Source organism: Clinocottus analis, unplaced genomic scaffold, assembly GCF_023055335.1.
Source record: "Clinocottus analis isolate CAN_PGR_092001 unplaced genomic scaffold, fCliAna1.0.p SCAF_23, whole genome shotgun sequence".
Classification (NCBI taxonomy): Eukaryota; Metazoa; Chordata; class Actinopteri; order Perciformes; family Cottidae; genus Clinocottus; species Clinocottus analis.
Window position 1 is genome coordinate 6,733,699 of NW_027175965.1, and position 22,687 is coordinate 6,756,385.

At 39.2% G+C, this 22,687-nt stretch overlaps 1 protein-coding gene across 3 annotated transcripts; it reads right to left on the reverse strand.

The window, feature by feature from the left end:
- Nucleotides 1-731: 731 nt before the first annotated feature.
- Nucleotides 732-22,000, reverse strand: jak1 (Janus kinase 1). 3 transcript variants are annotated; one of them, XM_068589543.1, is made up of 26 exons: nucleotides 21,695-22,000; nucleotides 21,439-21,599; nucleotides 18,718-18,929; nucleotides 18,356-18,479; nucleotides 16,479-16,632; nucleotides 15,731-15,894; nucleotides 15,173-15,441; nucleotides 14,329-14,444; nucleotides 13,520-13,702; nucleotides 12,782-12,939; nucleotides 11,366-11,480; nucleotides 10,573-10,771; nucleotides 8,635-8,744; nucleotides 7,973-8,125; nucleotides 7,743-7,830; nucleotides 7,521-7,648; nucleotides 7,209-7,347; nucleotides 5,212-5,363; nucleotides 4,958-5,108; nucleotides 4,045-4,133; nucleotides 3,473-3,665; nucleotides 2,936-3,060; nucleotides 2,159-2,331; nucleotides 1,677-1,794; nucleotides 1,420-1,530; nucleotides 732-1,111 (listed from the first exon to the last, which is right to left on the reverse strand). In XM_068589543.1, exons 3-26 carry the CDS (start codon nucleotides 18,920-18,922, stop codon nucleotides 992-994), a joined length of 3,537 nt encoding a protein of 1,178 aa, XP_068445644.1. In that variant the 5' UTR covers nucleotides 18,923-18,929; nucleotides 21,439-21,599; nucleotides 21,695-22,000; the 3' UTR covers nucleotides 732-991. The 3 variants fall into 3 exon arrangements, with proteins under 3 accessions (XP_068445644.1, XP_068445643.1, XP_068445642.1); XM_068589542.1 differs by lacking the exon at nucleotides 21,439-21,599 and having other exon boundaries at nucleotides 21,746-22,000; XM_068589541.1 differs by lacking the exon at nucleotides 21,439-21,599.
- Between the last annotated feature and the right edge of the window lie 687 nt (nucleotides 22,001-22,687).

A 22,687-nucleotide genomic window follows, 5' to 3' on the forward strand; every position in this document is an offset into this window, starting at 1 on the left:
ACAGCTTCCAAAAATCGAAAACACGATGTCTTTCAATAGCTCGTTTTGTAATGTTTAGCATTTGAGCTAAACCTAGTGACAAAGACAGTGAAAAGAAACATTGACTGCTGGCTGTAATTAAAAGCTGGTTCTTCTTAGTGACGACAAAATCTATCACAGACGCCTTCGGAGGATAAAAGAAATACAAATCAGAGGGAGTTTCACCCCCAAACAGGATTCCACGAGACAAACGGTTGAAAAACTACATCTTCGGCGTCTGTATTAATGCATGTATCCATCCAAGTAATGATCAACATGATTCGTGTGTAATCCTCTGTGTCCGTTGCAAAAGGGGACCGGCACACAACCGTCTTAACTGTTTTTGTAAGTAGGCGTTAAACAGTTCTTCCTCCGCTCTCCGTCTTCAAAGCGTCCATCAGTGAGAGAGAAATCAACCTCACGTGATCATAAAAGCCTTCGACGCAAATTATAATAATTGGCCAATCCACGTGAGAAATGAAATTTCTGGCAATGCAGAGAGTTAAATCCCTTAGATACACTTGGAAGTCCTTTTTTTTTTCTAGGTTATAAGGTCACATTTAGCATGGGCTAAGGCTGCAAGATTTGATAGGATTTACTTGTTTCATCCAAAATACTCAACGCAAATGATGTATTTAACAAACATAAAACATAAAAATGTTACAATTATGGCAGACTACAATAACAGGACGACGGTAAAAGTCTTTTCATGGTTGTGTGTGTGTGTGTGTGTGTGTGTGTGTGTGTGTGTGTGTGTGTGTGTGTGTGTGTGTGTGTGTGTGTGTGTGTGTGTGTGTGTGTGTGTGTGTGTGTGAGTATAAATGAGCAATGTTTTGTGTGAAGCTCTGACCCATCAGGACTTTGACAATGATGATGCTCCACAAGCAGATCTGGAGTCAGTCTCGCCGTTCACATCTGGTCCCGAGTCTGCGAGCAAAAGTCCTTCTCGGAGCCCCAAACAGTTTGAGGAAGTCTAAATGTTGTTTTGTGTTTGGAACTGTTGCTGCATTTTTGTCAGGTCCTCCACGAGGCGTTTGAAGGTGATTCTCAGGTCGGGTGCGGTCTCCCAGCACCTGCGCATCAGCTCGTACACCTGTTGACCACGAGATGTGTCAAAAAACAGGAAGTATGGAGAAATTTATCAGAGAATCAGACATTTGTAACATGTATTGCCTGCAGTGTTTAAACTGCAGCAGCTTTTAATTTCTTTCAGATACGAGAGAGATATGATACGGTACAAAAGAAGATGTTGATCTTTCTTCGATCTGTTGCTCCTAACTGACTTTAATATTTTTTGTGTGTGCATTTTTCTTGTAAAGAAATACTTCATAAAACATGTCAAATTTAAAAAAGAAAAAAAAAGCCAGTGTCCATGTTATTGTTGTGCTGTTAACGACTTACAGGCTCAGGGCAACCCTCGGGATGTGGCAACCTCTTTCCTTCCATCAACACTTTGATCAATCTGATGATCGTCGTCTGACCGCGAGACAGACCAATCATGTCAAAGAAGAGCTGTGCGGGTGAAGACAAAGAAGGGTTAAAATAATACACAACATTCAATACCGGATATATTATTCAAGTGTGGAACATGACAATAAAATCCAGAAAAAATGGTGTCAAGAGTAAAAACAGACACAAAATCATTTCGTCAAACTGACCAGCATTGGGGTCTTGGAGGGGTCGCAGTAGGTGATGAGCTCATACATCGTCACCCCAAAGGACCAAACGTCTGAGGCCAGGTAGAACTTGCATTGAGTCAGACACTCTGGTGCATACCTTTTAAAAAAATAAATAATTCATTTGTTTGTAAACATGCTTTCCCTGTTGAACGCTCAGCAGTAACAGTATATTGTTACTTAAATATAATGGATTAATAATATTTACATTAAGTATTTCACACCAATCAAAAAGAAAAGACAATCCTACAAATGGATCCATGTAGTATTTCATATAGTTAGTCATAAAAATGGAAAATAATTGCTTTTAAAAGGTCGTAGCATTGTATGTAATAAAAAATATACGACAGTCATTATAAAATTGTCAAGAAATCATAGTATAGTATTTCATAGAAAGTCTCTCTGAACAATGAGATCTCTGAGAGAGAAAGAGCCTTTCTCACTTCCATCTCCTCTCGACTCACCAGAAAACAGGGCTGACGTTTTCGTCTTTGACCGTGTAATACCCCTCGTTGTCCTTGATGCTTTTGGTGAGGCCGAAATCTGCAATCTTCACCGTCCTCTCGTTTTCCACCAGAACATTTCGGGCAGCCAGGTCTCGGTGAATGTAATTTCGAGATCCCAAATAGTCCATTCCCTGAAAGAAAGAAAAAAACATGACGCATACCTGATGCCTTGAAATCCTTTTGATGCACTGCCAGCAATGTTGGTTAAATGTTTGTATTCGTTGCATCATTAAACATTTACATCAAAAGCACCCACTCGTCATTATATATATACAAATATATATACAAATATTGGATATATATATATATATATATATATATATATATATATATATATATATATATATATATATATATATATATATATATCCAATATTTGACCGTGCATATATATATATATATATATATATATATATATATATATATATATATATATATATATATATATATATATATATATATATCCAATATTTGTATGAGCCATTAGGCCAAAATCACAAATCCTGAGGTACTTTTGGCTTATATGCAGTATTTATTTAACAGTAACCATTTGACTGGTCATGTGATGATCACATGGCCAGCGTTTTGAAAAGGCCTAAACAGGAAGGGTTGAAACATTTCAAACAGTTGGCGTGCTGGGTTAACCATCTTATTTAACTAACTACATCGTGGTCAGGTGACTGATGGTTCCAGCTGGTCTGAGGAAACTGCTTTGTGGAAAAGAAACTACGGTACCTTGCATATCTGGACAGAGTAGCTGAGCAAAGTGCTGAGGCTGGTCTTGCTCTTGTTTCTGGGGAGATACTCCTTCAAACTGCCCAGTGGAAGGTACTCCATGATCAGCTTAATGGCCTGACCACCTACAAACAGTGTTTTACATAAATGCAATCAGAGGGAGGCACAAATTCATCGGCAGAAACTGTGCTTTAATAGACAGAGACATTGTGTGTTGTGATATGCATGCAAACTACAGTTTGAGTCCACGCAGTTAGTCTGTTTCTGTTTATTCCGTCTTCTAAGCAGCTAATCACGAAACTAAAGATAAATGTATCCACGAATATCTTATTCAGATCCCCTATGTTATCTATAATGGTACGTAACATTCCTGTTTGTGACACAAGCTTGTGTGTTTGCTATCTTTAAATACACAAGTATTATATACCTTTTCATGCACAAAGCTCACAGGTCTAACAACACACACGGGTGTGTCTGCAACTGAATATACAAATGAATAACGTTCATGTTTGTTTGTGTGCACTCTGTCCATCTTACCTTCCTCTTGGCAGATGCCCTTGTATTTGACAATGTTTTCATGGTAGACTGCTTTCAGGATGTCGATCTCACGCGAGAGGTTGTTGCTCTGCTCATCCGGGTTCTCCGGCTTTAGAGATTTCACCGCCACCAGCTCACCGGTTTTATCTCCCCGAGGATCATAGCGACACAGCTCCACCTTTCCAAAGTGGCCCTGCATGAGGAACATGTGAGAAATGGTTGTTTACAAACAAGCACCTGACTACTTCCTGTGTGGGACCAGTTGTTTCTCATCATTACCTATAGTCCTTACATTCTGCATCTAAATTGCTCATCTTTGGTCTCCATACGGCTCGTTTTAGGTTATGAAGGATCACAAGAATGATTATACTCAGTTTTTAACAGGATCAAGCTAATGTGAACTCAATAAAAATCCCACACGCATACCAAACTACTACTAGGTAATTATAGATTTAATGCAAAATATTTATTGTTGTGTGGTTTTACCTGCGAATTTAGAAGTTGTCAGTTTGATCATTCTTAGGAACAGTAAAAACAGGTAAACAAACATAAATAAATCAGGAAGGGTTTACCTCTCCGAGATCTCTGATCTTCTTAAGGAATCTCTTTTCAAACATAGTGGGGTCCACCTCTGGTGTCGGCTGGGGTTTGATTGATGGGTCTGGGAAATGGAAAAATAAAACTTTTGCATTAAACATGCCGGGTGAAACTTGTCTTTTATTCAACATAGGCACACTTGCGTCAGAGGAAGTCTATTGTGGTTGACAGTGTCAAAGTTTTTTTGTGGTTTTGCGTGCCTGATTTAAACAAAAATGGCCACTTTTTGTAGGGACTTTTATAACTTAAGCATGACTCATTCTGTATCACCATTATCAAAAATTACAAATAGTTTATTTAATAAAAACTTTTTTTCAAGGAATTTTCTAACCTTTTTCTGGTGCCATTTATTGTAGATTGGTATTGTTGCTGTCTTTGGATTGTAATATAAGGTCAATGAGGTAATGAATACTTTAAACTTTAAGGTTCGTAGGACTGACTGCAGTATCCATTCTGTCCAGAAGGTGGAAGAACAGAGTCTATTATGTTGCCATGGGGCCCAGCTAAGGGGCAGATCAGTGATCATGCACCCAGTGAACTTCCTCAAGTCGTAAACAACTGTCTCTCTCTCTCTCTCTCACACGCACACCATCTCTCTCTCTCTCTCTCTCTACGGTTTACTGTGTTGATGCTATGTGAGATACAAAACATGCAAAACATTCAGAAACATATCATATTCCAACTGTAATAACGGCTTTGCATTTTTAAACCTGTTCCTGCTTTTAGCCAATTCGGTTCAAGACTAACATGTTTGGGAAACAAACAAATTAAAACAGGAAAACTGCACACGCGCAGAAACAAAATATAGATAATATTTGCACCCAACCCATTATATGAAAATACCAAACATTGTATTATGTACAGTGCACACAACATCCTCATACATACTCTTTTCCTCCAGCATGTCTATGTCTCTGACAATAGCCCTGAAGAAAGGTCTCTTCTTGGGGTCGTAGGTCATGCAGTGGGTCATCAGCTCAGCCAGCTCTTTGCAGTCTGGGGTGGCCAGTTGGCACTCGGTTTCATAAAATCTCTCCCTCTGCTCAGCACAAAGACACACATAAAAATGAGGAGGTGCATTCATTTCTTTAGATGTACGAGTATGTACATCGCCACACTAGGTCCTCATGTGCGCCCTCTACCTCTGTGAGTTTCTTGTCTTTGAGGGGGACCTCTCCATCATAGCAGATCTCCCACAGGGTGGTACCAAAGCCCCACTTGTCAGCTGCGACACTCAGGGAAGACGCGCTTTTTATGCACTCTGGAGCGATCCATGGGATGCGATGCACACACTCTGCAGAGGCAAACAAAGTCAGCTTTAGCAACAGTGGATCCATTACTGGTTGGTGTCGTTGTAAAAAACAGAAGATGGCTGTTAGAGATCCGAAACACATTCTGAATTGCAATGATGTTTGATAAAACCGACGTGAAGTTGAGTGACGACGCCCTCAAAAGGAAGTATTTGCTTTTTAAGATGTGATGATGAGAACGTTTCCCCAGACATTAGTTTGATTTACTGACAATCTTTTTAGTGGAGAACACATTTCCTCATTGATCTTCTGACACAGTAACGTCTTCAATTGACTGAAATATCATAATAATTGACTAACGCCATTTTAACCATACCCACTGTGTCCACAGCAAGATGTAATCAATCAATCCTTCTAATTTTGTTATGTAATATTGTTGTTTCTCTCTATAAATGGCGTCAATGGAATGTCAGTCTGTCATCTTTTCATTAAAGGGTTTTTGTGCATTTTGTGCAGTTTTTCCGTATCTCGGTTGTTCCACATCATTGGCCTCAGGAAAATGAGTAATGTATGTTATTGATTAATATGATCACTTTGACCAAATGTTAACTCAGTATATATGCTTAAAACATAAAATACGATTTAGAAGTACTTAGAGCATGATCTGGTGGATCTGAGCTAACATACTCTCGCCATGCTACAATAACAGGAACTGAGAATGAAGTCCATACAGCTGACAGTCTGACTGGACGGTATCTGGCTTTAAAAAAAAAAAGCAAAGCGAACTCAATGCATCTACTAAATCTAAAAAACCTTGGCTTCGGACGGCTGGAATATAGTCTGACTGGAAGACGGACTAACTGATTGGCTGACCTCCACAATTGGCTTTTTGGCTCAACAAATCCATAACATCAGCTGAGGGGTGTATGTTAATGAGTGCATGCAACTCACACTGGAACACAGGGCTGACTGGAGGGAAAGAGGAGGACTAAAGAGGAGAAGAAGCAGTGGAGGGGCTGAATGGAGTGAAGGGGGGAGATGGAGAAAACAATGGTTGCAGGGAAAGGAATAATTGAAAGTCAGAAAAAGAGAAAAAAGAAAGACAGTAATGAATGGATATGAGAGCAATCAGAGATTGCTGGGAAGAAGGGAAGAGCCCTCCCTGTGGATTTCGCAGCACTTTCCCCACCGTGTTCAATCAAATCTATATACAAGGACGTCGATGTGTAACTGGAAGACAAATTGTTCTGCAAAGTGATGGAGGCAGAAGTAGAAATGTAAAGATTTCTGGGAACAAAAAGGGCGGGAGTAGCATTCCCAGGGGTGTGCTGCGATAAACATTTTCAGAGACACATTTCCCGTTTATCCAGTGGTTTGCATATCCATCTGTGCAGCCACATTGTGGTCTAATCACACAACGTGCAGATTTTATAGACAAACAGAAACTTTTACAAAACAAATTACAGGCTAAAAGGGAATCTGCATGATGTAATGTGTATGGATTATGTGACAAATTTAAATCCTATTTCTGATAACCTCTGCTTGGTTGGAAGCTTGATCGGAAATCCAATTCAGACAATGCAGTGCAGGTCGAAGATGAAGCATCATCATCATCATCATCATCAGACTTTCAGCCTGGCAGAGGAGCTTTAATGTGTTCCTGTTTGCAAAATGTCAACATGCAGTTGTGGTACTTTGTGAGTTTTCATTTTGACTGTCATTTACAGATGACTAGGAAAGCAAGAGGAAGTTATTGTGAAAATGTCCATGGCAGCTATTATGTAACACTTAGGTTTCACTTTTAGTAACCCAGAGAGAGAGAGAGCGAGAGAGGGAAAAAGAGGGCAAGAAAGACAGAGTGAGAGTCTATGAGTTTACTTTGTACTCACCCTCTCTGGTGAGAACTGTGATTGGTATTCCTGGGTCGCTGAGCTTGATGAAGGGCCCTCCTTGATCTGTGTCCAGTCCGTCTCTGGCAAGCAGAATGTTTTTGGCACACACAAAGCCGTGGACCAGCTTTTTGTCCTCCTACAAAGACACACAGACACACCACAACAACAAATCTATTAGTACAAAAACAAGATGGCAAATCTAAAGATTGTGTTGATACAAATGGATCTAACATGGTGCAGGAAATCCCAAGTAAGCATACAAAACGTCCTATACTTTGTGTGTGTGTGTGTGTTTTTTCCTTTTCTCACCAAGTAGCTGAGAGCTGACGCCAGCTGTTTGGCCACCTGGAACTTCCACGGTGTGCCGAGTGGGCTCTGCTGTCTCCTCATAAATAAGTCCAGTGGTCCGGGCTGGACAAACTCTTCAACCATGATATCTGTTCCACACAAACACAAAGAGACGAAAAAGGTGTATGAAACAGCCCAACACTCTCATAAACATGCACACAGTACTTAAAAAAATGCACTCACTTTCCTGGTGGCGAACACACACTCCATACAGCAGCACAATGTGTTTATGAGACACTTGTCGCATCATGCTGGCTGTTTCGAAGAAGGCCTGACAACAAAGGACAAAGTTGACTCACTGTAAGAACCAGCTTGGTGCTCATAAGTAATGAGTTTCAGCATAGTAAGATGTTACAGAATGGGTGTAGTCCTTCATAAGAACAGGATGTGCAAGATACGTGAGTGTGTCTCACCAGGGAGATGTCCCTGTGGCCAGAGCCCAGCACCTTCAGCACCACCTTGACCTCCTGGAAGGATGAGTAGCCTGCATCCTCTTCCTCCTCACTCTTCACCCTCAGTGTGCCTGAGAATATGTTGGTTCTTGTGCCCAGTCCAAGGTGCTCCTCCTGGTTAACACAACAAGAAAAAATAAATAAATAAATTGTGACACACAGCATACACAGTCCGACAAGATCATAAATACATTTGAGGTCAAGAGAATTTATTTATAAGTTCAAGAGTCAAGATAATGTCTGCATGGATCTTATGAGTGTCTTGATATTTGAGTAATCTCTTTTCTCTTTAAAATTATATTAAAAAAGAGAAATATTGCAAATATGGGGTGGAGGGGGAAAATACCTTCTGAAATACAGTAAATGGACACCTAGCCTGCAATATAGCGCCACACCTTTAGCTGTTTGTAGGTTGACTAAACTTTGGTATGTTTTAAGACTGTATTTTATTGTGTCATATTTTATAATGGAATTTTCTATTGAGGGTGACAATAAAAGGATTTTCCAACCCTTACTTACATATATAACATGTGACACATAGTACGCTTAAACTGTATTATCTATTATAAGCACTGCATTACCATCGTAACATTGTGGCTAGACACAAAGATGAGCGGGTGTACCTGATTAATCTCTTCCTTGAGAATGCGATGGAAGCTCAGCTGACTCTCCTGCATGGGTGTCTGAGGGGCCGGTGCTCGATCTTTAGTGACCACCAGCAGGTTAGAAACCTCTGCAACACAAACACACACTCATTTAAAAAGGGCCATACCAGGGCTTTTGCATGAAGTTTTGCATTCTGCAAAGCATGACCATTTTTGTTAAAAAAAATAATAATAATCAAAATGTATGATAGTGTTTTAGATTCTTCTGTTCAAATCAAGCTGCAGATATTTTACAATTGTTTGAGTTTGATAATCCCTCAACAAGAATGACATGTCTGCTTCTGTTGTTGTCAAAGTCATGTTATTGTAACAGTGTCGAAATTCTAGATTGTTTTGAATAGTCTGCAATGCATTCACACAACCAGAAAAAAAAAAAAAAAGAAAATGTGGTAAAAAGCTCTCAATAACTACATCTATGTGGCAACGATGTGGACAAATATCCGGGTCGGGTTGCCAAACTGATGCAGTTTATTCTGGTATATACACAGAACTTTGTGTGGGAAGATAAAGCAAAACATTTTTCTTTGTGCCTGTTACCGTACTATACGTGCTTACATGTGTGTTTCTGTGGGTGTCTAATGTTGTGACAAAACCAGCGCACTGTGGTTTATGGGGGAAAAAAAGAAAAAGAGACAAATGCGAGGGAGAGAGAGAATCTTCACTCAATCAGCATCACCCTACATTTAACGTTGTAACAAGTTTTTATGCAAAAACAACATGCCCCCAGGTATTACACCGCACCCACTCCTTAACCCTTTTACTTTATCATAGAGCCTAGTATACTCAGCCAGCATGCTCCTATTCAGACTTGCTTGTGTAAAAGATAGTTGCACACAATTGCACAAAACAAGTGGTCCTTATCTCCCCCATCTGCCATTGAATACTTACTGTATATTATTTTCACAACAGTGCAAAATCATGCATAAAACCGAAACACTAGTAAAAGTAAATTGTTTGTATTGTATTCTCGGGTTACCAGTGTGTTACAATCGCAGCAACAAGGTTGTACAACTCATCATGAATATCTTACTGGAGAAAACAACACAGCACTTCAGTCTCAAAGTCAAGCCCTAAGATAATAATGAAAACCACACAGCCTCAACCAACATAAACAGCTCAACACATCCATGTTCACATGGCTCCACCTTTTCCTGAGTGAAGTAAATACAAGAGTGATAGTTTAGGTCCGGAAACCAACATTTACAACTTTCTTCCTCCCTGACACCATTTCACACCAACACACACATTGTTTATGCCAGCTTCAGCTACCCTCAGTCAGCGAGGAACACAACAACACAACTTCTTATCTCCCTCTCTTTCTGTTGCACAGATTTTCACATGCAGCTGTGATGTAGCATTAGAGAAAATAGTGCAGATTTTATAGTGTGTGCAGTGTGTGCTGAGTTTGCTGGATGCCAGAGCGAGCAGGATGTCCTGATTTTTTTATGGACATATTAAGGATAATTAAATTAAATAATGAAGCAACTTGCTATTAATCAGTAAAATTACGTTAAGGGGCACTTAACCTCCTTCCATTTCCAAAATAGGAGTTTTACTGCATGTCTGTTGTAACATTGGTATATATGAAATTCTTGCTGTATCATACGTTCTCAATCATTTTGGTTTCTTTTCTATCCCCTCACTAGTCCTTTATGACATCTATCACACAATTTACCAAAAAGACGTTTTATCTCCCAACATTATTGCAGAAAACTAGCAAATTAAAATAATATTTTCTCCTGAGATTCAAAATACTTTATTCTTTATACGCCATGTGATTTGCCAATATTCAGACATTTTGATTTATATTAGTCCTATCTTTTAAAAACTCCCATCATTGCTGTTGTTCTGCAATATCGTGAAATATCTGAAGTACTGTCGCAGGACTAAGTTTACCTCTCGGCTGTGGAGGGCAGCAGCGCAGCAACTGGAACTGGAGGTTGTCGGTGCGAAGGCTTTGGCCCTCGAGGTGATCCAGCAGTTCCTTGAGAGTGTCCCGAAACATCTCAGTGCCGTACAGGCGAAACCCATTGGAGGCCACCTCAATCTGGAAGTTCTTGTACTGACGCACAGGACGAGACTCACTCAGGTCGAGCTGGACGCAAAGAGAGAGAGAGAGAGAGAGCATTTTTAACTGGAAATAACATAACGTAGAGGGACATGATACTGAAGGGTTGATTAAAAGAGCAAGAGATCAAAGAGCAATTTTAGATATAGAGAAACTGATTGAATAGGGAATATTAGAGTAAATGGTGAGAAGTAAGGAAGAGATATTGGCAGTGCAAGAAACATTTGTAATGACATGAGGCTAATGTAATATCTTAGAAATAATATATAACAGAGGTAATTTTTTGAAATCATATTTATACAGTTTGCTTCCATTTCTTTGTCTAAAGGTTTATATATTTCTGTTAAAGCTCTGCAGACACACACAAACACTACAAAAAAGTGTCTACTACTGTATTACACTAACTTTTATTCGGTCCTAATGTAAATCGTGACATGAACAGTGGCTCAGATAACAGAGTGGGTCAGCGTTCTGAATGTGTGTGTCATGCCCTCTGGTTGGTGAATAACCTACGCAAAACCTTTCCAGTACATCACTGGATTGCTAGACATTGTCTTACACTATCAAGGCATTGAGAAATTGCAGTTTTGAAAACCTAATGACTACGTCTCCACTACCTACCTCATTGCAGACCACAGTGATGATGATGTACTCGTATTCAGTGCAGCTCCAGCGCAGGATGTAGGTGCCCTCCTCATTGCCTTCCTGACGCAGCTTGTGGATGGCATACTCCGTGCTGGGGAAGGAAAAGCTTAATGAATGGTGGGAGTAATAATGCCATCACTTTAGCGTGCGTCCGTGCATTCTGCCGAAGCAAACTGCATAATTAAAATAGAGAGTTATGTCTGCTTTCTCGAGGCCCTCTCGTTTTTCACACTTTCTAAAAAAATAATACATTCTGGATTGCCTGTTTTATACTGCCATTGCGTGCCTGCTAAATCCTCCCTCACCCCCGGTCGGTAGGGGTCGCAAGTGATAACACAAAGTGCTTCACCGACCCCACGCCACTAATTTGTGGCCATAGACACAGCGGGGGCAAAGTGTTTGCTAACAGCTAAATGGGACTACCAGTACATCACCGCCACTCAACTGCAGCTACGCGGGCAATTTGGTTTTGGTAAAATTTTATGAAATGTTTGGCGACAGCGAGCCAGTTGCCTGCATATATTGTAGACGGATGTCTCCTAGATAGAAGTGCGTTTCATGACGCCTGGCAAGCCATTAGTGTCTAGACAGGGAGTTTAGCTAATTGTGGGTTTTATCCATTCAATCTCACGATACAGCACTGGACGTTGCAGACACACTGAGTGCACCTGTCTAGTTTTGTTTGCCCTTGTACATTAGTGACTAAACCAGTTTCACTGATTTATGTTGATCCATTTTGTTGCCAATGAGATGCAAATCAAGGTCAATAACCAATGGTTTGTGATTAGTAATATGAGTGCCTGAGACCATTAAAACGTGGTTTATGCTTGCCAGAAAAGCACTTCATCACTGCTTTCACTGGGAGCAAAGGTTCCCAATGCTCTGACAGCGCTCAACTCTGACTAAGCGGCTAACTCATACTTGCTGGCTTTCAGACATGACTGTCACAAGTAGTTTACTGATAAAATCACTAATATCATGTCTCAGGACAATTTTTTAAAATACTTTAGAAACAAAAGTCTTTAAATCTACATTTGAATAAATATTTTGTAAGCCAAATTAAATTGCTTACTGGATATTCAACCTTTTTTCAACTATAATACATTCAACGCTTGACTTGCATAAAGGTGATAAAAGTATTTACATCAATATGAGATATGAGTTTGGAGATCATTACAATGATGGCGTTTTGCCAGTAACGGCTGGCTTCTTGCTTCTGTGCAGGATTACATTTAGTTTTTACGCCCTCTGGCATATTGGATAATAATGCAACAAACACCTTTGTACTCGTAGCTTGCCCGTCATCTGTGGTGTTTAAACAACTGTGTTTTTGTGAGGAAACAGGCACATGCGTATATACACATTTACACCAATGAAACTGCCAGTACAAACCAGATGGGTCCGTGGCAGCCGTTATTTATGTTGTGCACCACTGACGCAGGGGCCACCTCCTTGCACAGGAAGTGGTGGGCATCCACCGTCAGCCTGAAGTACCCGTCCACGAGAGCTGCAAAGGACAGAGCCTCGTGCCTGGAGGCCAGATGCAACTCCTGAAAAGAGAAGGGAAGGTGAGAGAGAAGGAAGAAGGGAGGGAAGAGGTGACGATCACAACAGGAGCTATTATAAAGCCACAATGCTCCAGAGGGCCATCTAAGAGCTGTGATGTAATATAAAACACAAAATCAATCCTAATGATGCTGCATGCTATCACAATTAGTCAAGGCTTATAGCATGTAGCAAGAGGCGGGCTGATGCAAAAACAGATGTTGCACAAAGGGTGCTTTCACACCTGTAGCTCGGTTCACTTGGTCAGGGCCAAGGGAAGACACGATACATCATGGAGTAAATAGGAAGTTACACACCCTGACAGGTCACTCATCTGTATCATTAGTGATATATCAGGACCATAAAATCTTAAAAAAACGATTTGAGAAAATCGTTTTTGGAACAATGATTGCAAATACTGGCATTAGTTAGGAATTAATGAGGATGTTGAATTTTATTCTGTAAAACTAAAAGCAGGCTTCAGAGCAAATATTTGAATGTTTTAGTACCTTTACACAATATGTAATACCGTTGGAGTTAATAAAACAGACGTGGGTGCCTTGTCAGTGCTCTTTGATGCCTCACCATTCTCTTGTTGTCCTGTCTGTAGATGGTGACCGTCGCTTCTTTGATGACCGTGTGTGTAATCTCATGGAAGTCACAGAACACCACCCAGCCTTCATTTGCTTCAATTTTTTTGTCGTTTTTCTGTTTTCCATCCAACTTGTTCTTCTTTGACTTGCTCTTTTCTTTAATGATCCCAGTTGACTATTTAAAAGATATGCAAACACACAGTTTATCAAAAAAACATCAGTATTTTTCAAATGTACAATATTGTCATCTGAAAATACTGCAATGGCCATTGCAGGTTTGTTCATCACATTTAGACTAGTTATCTCAAGCACTAATTAAGTAACAAAATATGTCATTCTGGCCGTCATAATCAAAAAAATAGGAAATGTTTCCAGTGCGTCGTGTCTAATTTCTTGAGTTGTTTTATTTAACATAAAAGCTTTTTTATTTTAATACTAATATTATAAGACTGTAGGGAATTAGAACTTCTGACTTTGTATTGAGTTTAACATACTTTACATTTTGTGAGTACTGAGAATACCTTTTCCTGGTATCAATATTGTGCCGACTGCATTTAATTTTAGTTTAATCACAATCTTTCATATATAAACATATTTTGTAGCTACTCAACATGGAGTTAATGATATTGATTATCCAAATTGTTTTTATGTAAACATAATTGTATTGTTTTTAAAACAGAAATCAGAGTTATACAAATTGCCATAGCAGATTTATAGGTTTTCACATACGACGTTTGACAGTTTCTCTGAAATTAGTAATCATCGTTTCTTTAGCACACTCTCACACACAGTTTCACTCACTGTAGCAGGTTTCTTCTTCCAAGAAATGCCAGTGGTGCCAGTAACCAAGACAAGCATGTCATGGCTCGTCTTCATGTTCAGACTTTGGCTCTGCTCTTGATTTTGGTTGAAGTTCCCTAGAAGTAGCAAGCAAACATAGCAGCAGTCAGCTTTATGGCACAAGGACTATAGAGATATCAATAATTGGAAAAATATTCATACGTTAGTCAATTGATTTTTCAATATTGTTCTTGGAAAACTCTTCCCGTGATTATGCAAAGACAAGCAAAGACATGAACAATGTCTTATTGGCTACTGTATGTTTACTCTGATCTTAAATCAGGCTGCTCAAACCATCAACGCAGCATTTTGTGGTTGAACACGTCACACATTGGTTGAACTCATCCAGGGTCTGGCCTAGTCTGTGAAATGGGTTAGACATGTAAACATCTTGTTTCTTTCACTTTTGGTTTTCATTATCTGCACAAACACCCACAATGTTTTAGGAATATTTGGATGACAATAAAGTGAACTCTTTTAAAAAAAAAATTAAAGATATTTTAGCACCAAACTCACCACTCACATAACCACGATAATCCAATACATCTGATTCAACTACAGCAAAAGGCCTTTGAAAATATTTTGTGTTAGCAACTATATTTTTTTCCTTTGTCAAACTTAAGAATTTAATAATCAATTCAGCAATCTTTCTTTCTCTTAAGACAGTTTTCGTTTACAGTCATTACATCAACTCCCACGAGGATTAAAAACTATATCTCAAACAAAAACCAGACTGAGCTGTTGCATGACACAAACAATGCTCACTGCCAGAGAACTAAATCCAATAAAAATCCTGAATTCTTACCATAGTAACCTCCATTGCAGAGATCTCCTTCCTGCGTGACACTGAGCGAGATGGGTGAGAACAGCTCGCTGCCCAGGCTGCTGGTCAAGCCCTCCAGAGTGGCCAGGTACTTGATCTTCAGGTCGTAGGGCGTGATTTTGCTCTCCTTCATTGTGCGGCGGTTGAATTCACTGAGGAATTTCTTAAAGACGTTGTTGATGCGGATGCGCGTCAGGAAATTGCGCTGCTTAATGTTGCGGTTCAGTGACTCGGGTATGAAGCGTTTGTAGCTGATGGGATTTAGAGATAGAGAGATAGGAATACGTTAAATTCCTCTCAGTATGTACTTACTGTGCTTTGTGCAAGTCTTTTAAAAGTAAGAACATGGAACTTGTGACTTCTGCATGTGGGCTGAGCACTTATCTGATATGGGACACTACATTTCATACAAATTTGCAAAAAAGCATTGGAAAGGTGCGGCCACTATCATTCTAAAATGGGGTTGTTATTTTAACATCTTAATCAAAAGGCTGCCGACGTAGCACCATCCCAACTTTGACAGAAAATCAAATGTTTTACCTGATTTCATTGGAAGCAGTGGTGGAGGTCATATCCATGTTTGTGGTATAGTGAGTGATAGCAAGCACAGCCATGCCCAAGCACTCATTTTCTATCTCGTGTTGCTCTGCCTCTGAGTGGGACACCCTCAGTGGAACCACGCCTGTCTGAAAGTCATACTGGCCCTGTGCAACAAACATAAAAATATATATATGCATATGTACAAAAACACTGTAACATAACTCCACTGGAAATATACTGTGAATTGGCTCTTTAAATAGCAAGAAAGTCCAGTCGATAAGACGAAATAAAGAGGGAGACTGACTAATTTACCAAAACATCCAACGGTTGTCTTATATTTTGGACAACTGACAATTGAGTTACAACCTTTTCCTTTTATATTTAAATTGATTGAAGAATTGTATTTACAGTGGCTCTCAATTAAACTGTACTGTGTACTTCCCTTCCTGGTATTGTTGCAGTTCCTCCCATTTTAAAACTCAACTGTGAGCGGTGACATTCGTGCTTTTAATCAGAATGCACATCCAAAATTAAGATATAACAAATGTTTTTGCAGCTTAATCTCTTGAAGTATTCTGTGTGTGTGTGTGTGTGTGTGTGTGTGTATGTATGTATGTATGTATATGTATATGTATATATATATATATATATATATATATATATATATTCTCACATGATGAAAAATTAGAAAGCAATGCCTAAAAATGACAATATAAAATAATATAAATAATCTATTTATTTTTTTCACCTGGGCAAACAGGTAGTTAAGAGAGGCAGCATCCAGTAGGGGAGTTCCTTCTGGTGTTTTCTGTGGGCTAAGTCCTCCTCTGAGTTTACTGATGCAGTGTCTCCAAACTGGAGACTCGCCTTCAGTGGTGCCATGCCAGTTTCTGAAATAAAACCTGATCGGGGAGGAGGAAAAAGAAGTAAACATTGTTGTCCGTTCAAGAAGATATTCATGACTTGAAAAGGCACTCAGTGGAAACAATGGCATTACAAGGAACTCACTACTAATACTAGGTTCATTATTCCTTAAAAGGGAAGAAGGATCTTAGTTCTATCCATAACAAAGTAAACCTTGTGTTATATCGATGGGATTTTGGTCTTTGGTGAAAAAAATAATTTCAAAATGTAAATATGTGCTTTATACATGAACTTTGTCTGCGTGCACAGAGCAACAATTCTACATGACATGATCTATTGCCTTCTGAAGTATATGCAGTGTTTAAAGTGTCCATGACAAACAGTTGCCCATTTTCCTCCTTTCATTATCTCCACTCTCACACAACATATGTGTTCTTTCCTTTTAGGTTTAGCCTTTTTCCTTTTGTCTCTAAAATAAAAGCAATTTTCAGCTAGCTTATGCTTTTCAGTGGATATATATCATCTCTGTCTGTTTGGTCATAGAGGTCTGTTTACACTATTTAAAGACCAACATCAGACATGGACCAGCGTACAGTGCATCGGGTAATCCAAATGAGAACATGTAAAAAAAAGAATGGAATAGAAAATAGCTGCATTATAATCATACTAGTACACTAAAATAAGACAGCATACAAGGTAAACACTATAACTTCGAAACATCAGCTTGTTGCATTGACATTGTAAGCATATTAGCATGTTTATGTACGCATATTAGCATGCTTATGATTGCTGTGGCAAACAACAGCCTGACAGACTTGTCTATACTGGTGAGACTTTACTGTGTGTGACTGTTTGCATAGAACATTTATTTATGCTCCAGATTGTGCTTGTATCCAGACATGACCACATACGCTGCTTTGTTTAGCAGACTGCACTACAGAATGCAAAGTAATCTGCAGAAAAAAAAACGTCGACACACAGCACACACCACCGTAAGTCTATATGCACACTCGCTTTTCTCTCCACTAGCTACTATCAAAGCAGAGCACAGAGAAAGAGGAAGTGTCATAGACACCATAGACACCACAGTCCCTCCCCCCCACCACCACCACTCTTTGCTCAAAGGTATGATGAGCAAATGTAGTCTCTTATTATATAGCTTAAATTGTTAAGAATATTTTGAAGGTGTTATGGTGAAATTAATTCAGCTTGTAACACGTTTAAGTATCCTTAAAAATGGACCATTTGTTTTCCAAACTAAATACATTCAATACTAACTTTATTCTCTGAATGTTCCACCAATAGTTTTGGCACTTGTCAGGATGGCAGCAGGATAAAAAACATTTAAAAAGTATCCTTGGCATCCACCTTGCAATGTCTCTCAGCTCATTGGTATTCAGTCCTCTTTGGACACACCCTTAAGACTTCCAAAGGGAGGCAAGCAGGAAGCAACTTCATCCAAAATAGATTCTTTCAACATTCTTGTCAACATATCAACCCATAATTCATCCTTTGGTCCTTATCCAAAGCACCTGGACCAAATATGAGGGTTGGAATGTAGATCAAATGGTAAATAAAAAGTTTTGCCTTCACGCCCGGTCCCCTCATCACTACCAGAGGTACCTACTTGTCGAACTCACATAACACGTTACACAGCAACTTGCAAACACTTTAAAGGGAATACATTAGAGTTTTCTGATGGATTATCATGACCTCGGACTTGGGTCTCGTAATACTAAACTCCAATGTAGTCTTTCTTACCTCATGCGATAGTGCAACTTGACACTGGTTTCATCCGTGATCTTGAACTCATAGTTGGGAGGGTACCACATGCCAGTTGTCTCATTATACAGGGCAAAGAGGTTATGGCACAAGGGAGAGATTACTGAGAAGGGGGAAAGAGAAGAACAAAACAAGATATGTATTCAGGTCAGTGTTTGGAAAAGAAGAACTTTTTTTTATTGCCAAATTAATTACACTTAAGTCTGTGACCATAACCGTGCAAAAGTGTTTACACAATATGATAATAGTAACATAATAGTGCTATACGAATACAATTTACTTGACCACCAGCTGTTCACCACTTTGCTTAACAATAAGTAGCCAACTGGTCAGTCACTTACGGCATTTCTTGGCAGCATCCACGCAGAGGTCCAAGGCCGTGTAGCAGCCCTTGAAGTACTCCAGCTGGTTCAGCTCCGGTGTGTAAAAGTGGATCTCCAGGCCCCGAGTGGAAGTAGGAGAAGAGGAGAGTTGGTTTCTCTTACTGGACCTCCTCATCTTCCCACAGAGTTGCCTGCTCAACTCCATCACCCACAGAGTTGGCATTCAGACACTGGATAAGTGAAGTTAAAAAAGAGAAATTGGGCAGTCAGTGGGGGTGTCAGATTACACTTTTGGGCTTTCTTAATGTGCACACTAAATAAGCTTTGCTTTTTATTCAATACATTAATTACTACAAGTATCACTAATAACACAGGCATTTTCAATGGCTTGTTTTTAAACCTATGAAAAGCTTTTGAAACCAAGCGCACAACCATGAGCGTCCCTGCCTTATATTATAATCTTTACTCTGAGGAAATGTCTGATCACTGTGTCGTTAACATAACCAAGCAAGTGTTTTAAAGGTGATTGTGATACAGTAAGTACTTTTACTTAGTGATCGTGAGCATGACTCATATCAATACAGTGCAGAGCCCCAACACACAAACACACGGATCGCAGTGATGAGGTCTCACTAGAGTGCGACTGCAATGACGTCAGCCTCTAAACTGAGCTGATGGCATCAACATGGAGGACAGATTGCTGCTGCGCAGGGGCTGCGATCGGTCTGGGCTTCAGTGCAGGATGAGCCTAATAGCCTCTACAGCAGCTGCATAGCAAAAGCAGCATGTCAACAGCAGCAGCTGTGAGCCCTTGTGTTGGCAGCATCTACAGCTAAATGCAGCAGCATGACTAGTAAGTCACAAACAAAAGAGTCTAAACTAAAATAAAAAACATATATATATAAAACTCATTTCATTTGACATACGTGATAGTCACCCTGGCAAGTGGGCTGTCACCATTTCTATTTTTTTTTTCAATTATTACAGCTGAATTTCTTGAGAAGTCATCATAATGCCTCATTCAGTGAGTGACTACCCTCATGTAGTTCTGAACACTTAAATGTAAAAGATCCTCTGAATATTTGGTGTGGTATAAGTTTTGATTAATTGTTTGGTCTTGTGTTATTTAATTAATGCACTATCCCACAAGGGATATTTTATTTTTTTAAACCTGTTTTTGATGATTCCGCACCTTGTAACTGTGCACATTTATTATCCCTGCATTACTGGTATACCTGTATTTTGTCAGTCAGGAGGACCCAGCCATTTAAAAACTGAAACTAATATTTGAAGAAATTTTCATCAAATTGGCTTAATTGTACAATTTTTTGCAACAAAAAACATAAACTAACAAAAAGCATAAAAAATGTGTTTTTAACACTTTTCATTACATTTCAACAAAATATGCAACACCATGTCTCTCTTTTTGAAAGCCCTGAAACTAATATTAAAGAAATAACGTCCCAAAGGCTACTTGGTTAATACAAGAAAAGGTCACAAAAGTGAGACATCTGATGCTCTTTGATGATTAATATCATGTTATCAAAGGGAATATGAAAAGATGGGCCTATTATTTTCTTCCTGTGCAATAAACCTCAAAGCTTAAAAGCGGAGCTCAAACTACTATGAATGTTCAATTTGTATCACAAGCCTATATCAAAGTACATTTCTCCATTTCTTGCCCAATTAGAATCAATCAATCTTCTCAGTTTATCATAAAGCATTTTAAAAAGGTACATTTCTTTGACTAACTTCAATAGCCAAAAAATTATGGGTTTACAAGCACGCACATTTTTTTCAAATAGGTATAAATAGTAACCTACAATTACCACCTCATGGTTGTATGTCTCCGCAAAGCAATCAATTAACAGTTTATATCTGTTTGTCATCATTTTAATTATTTATCCAATTTAACATTTGTGTTAAATGGTTATAATTAAAAAATGTATTCATGAGTTATGACCCAAACCTTTCTCCACTGAGGAGGCAACTACAGGTTTCCATCATCAATTCATTTATGACTATTTTCTTGATTCATCAATTCATTATCTGGTTGAAAAATGATTCCAAGTGCTTCAAAATGTCGAACAATCCACCAAGTGTAAAAATCAAGATCCAAATTGTAGACTGGTATATGAAGGAGAAGAACGACAACCAGGAAATGATCCCATTTGAGATGATGAAACAACCAGTCACATCCTATATCAAAATAATGTTTTTTTAAATTTTCTGATTATGGAATAAACAATGAATTAACCAATCATCACAACTCAAATGATAGAGTGGGACAGACAGCTGACACCTTTGATTATCCTCTTCCTGTTATATTAATAAGTTAAATGTCAGTTTACAATCAAACCTCGGCCGAAACATTGTATTGAAATCCATATTTGCAGTTATGGGTCCCGATGGTATCCTGGTATGAGATTAAAAAAAATCCAAACTATACATTGTACTTTCCTTGCTCACAATTAATCAACATAGACGGCTGGAAGTACTGCCAGTTTGTTTGACGGTGTAGTTACCTAATCCAATATACTTCAATCCAATAATAGAATAGCCGTGAAACACACTAACCCAATAGTTTACCTACTTCTTGTCTTGAAATAGTGTCAAGCTTCTTCTTTTTCTTTACAGTAGAAAGCGCGAGCTTGTTCCATTATATTGCATTATATTATCACCGTCCTAATATGTAGTTCTCACTCGGTTATTAAACATGATTAATTATATTAAAGTTACATTTTAACCACACTGTACACTGTCCATCATCTGACTTATCTGCCCGTACAGCACCGTTAACGATGGGACGAAGTCTCGTCGAGTCGAGCCGAGCCGAGCCGAGCCGAGCAGCGCACGAACGTGACGTTACGTTAGCTTGTTAGCCCGTTCACGTTAGCTGCCTCAAAAGGGACAAAGAAAACGAACAAGTGGGGCTTTTCCCCGCGTGACAACAAAGGGGAAAGACGGTAAAACAAAGCGAGTGTGTTGAACCTACCAGAAGACTCCGTGGGGACGTTCAGAACGCGGCTAACTGGCATGGACTCACCTCACGAGCTTAGCCAGACAGCTGGCAAGTTACTTCCGTTTCGTTCAGCGCATTAGACGCCTCGGCCAAGTTGTTCCTGACTGATTTTAAGTTACGCTGTCGTTTGTGTCGGCTACTAGATTCTAAAACTTCCCGAGAAAAATATCCAGTATCCGAAGGGAGATAAATATCAGGTAAATTCCAGGGAATGTGTTGATGGTTGGTAGTTCGGTCAAAGACTCAATTCTCCTCCGTTCTCGCTAACCCTTCCTGACAAGTAGCAACCCCTTTCCCGTAAACGACGTAATGACCCGCTGTAGAATTCGGCCACTGATTGGCTGTTAGGCCCGTCACTCAAGTTAACCCTTTACTGCACTTAAGCTAGTATGTGTTTTATTTGCTCAAGTCAGGGTGACTCACTCTCTCCTCTTAAAAAGACAAAAATGTAGTCCCATAAGATGAATCATGAAACAATAACAACATAACTTGTTGGTCTTTTTTTTAGAATTTGTGTGCTCTGTATCTAACATTAAGAATTAACATGACATATCCATGTTTATTAAGAGATAAGAGAGATAAGATATTCCTTTATTAGTCCCTTAGTGGGGACATTTGCAGGATTACAGCAGCAGATGGGTAAAGTGCACACAATATACACATAGTAAAATTAAAATTAAAAGTAAGATGAATAAACAGTAAAAACAGCAATAAAATAAATAAAATGTTATATCAAATGTTTTATATCTATTGACCATATATGCCCCGTGGAAGTTAACTAAGTACATTTACTTAAATGTCAGGTAAATGGTATATGGACAGGTGGTCAGACCACTCAGAGAGGCTGCCATACAAGGTAAACAGCAGAGATGCTGCAAGGTGTCAGCTGCTCTAATGCTCATTAAAACAGAGAGAGAGAGAGAGAGAGAGAGAGAGAGAGAGAGAGAGAGAGAGAGAGAGAGAGAG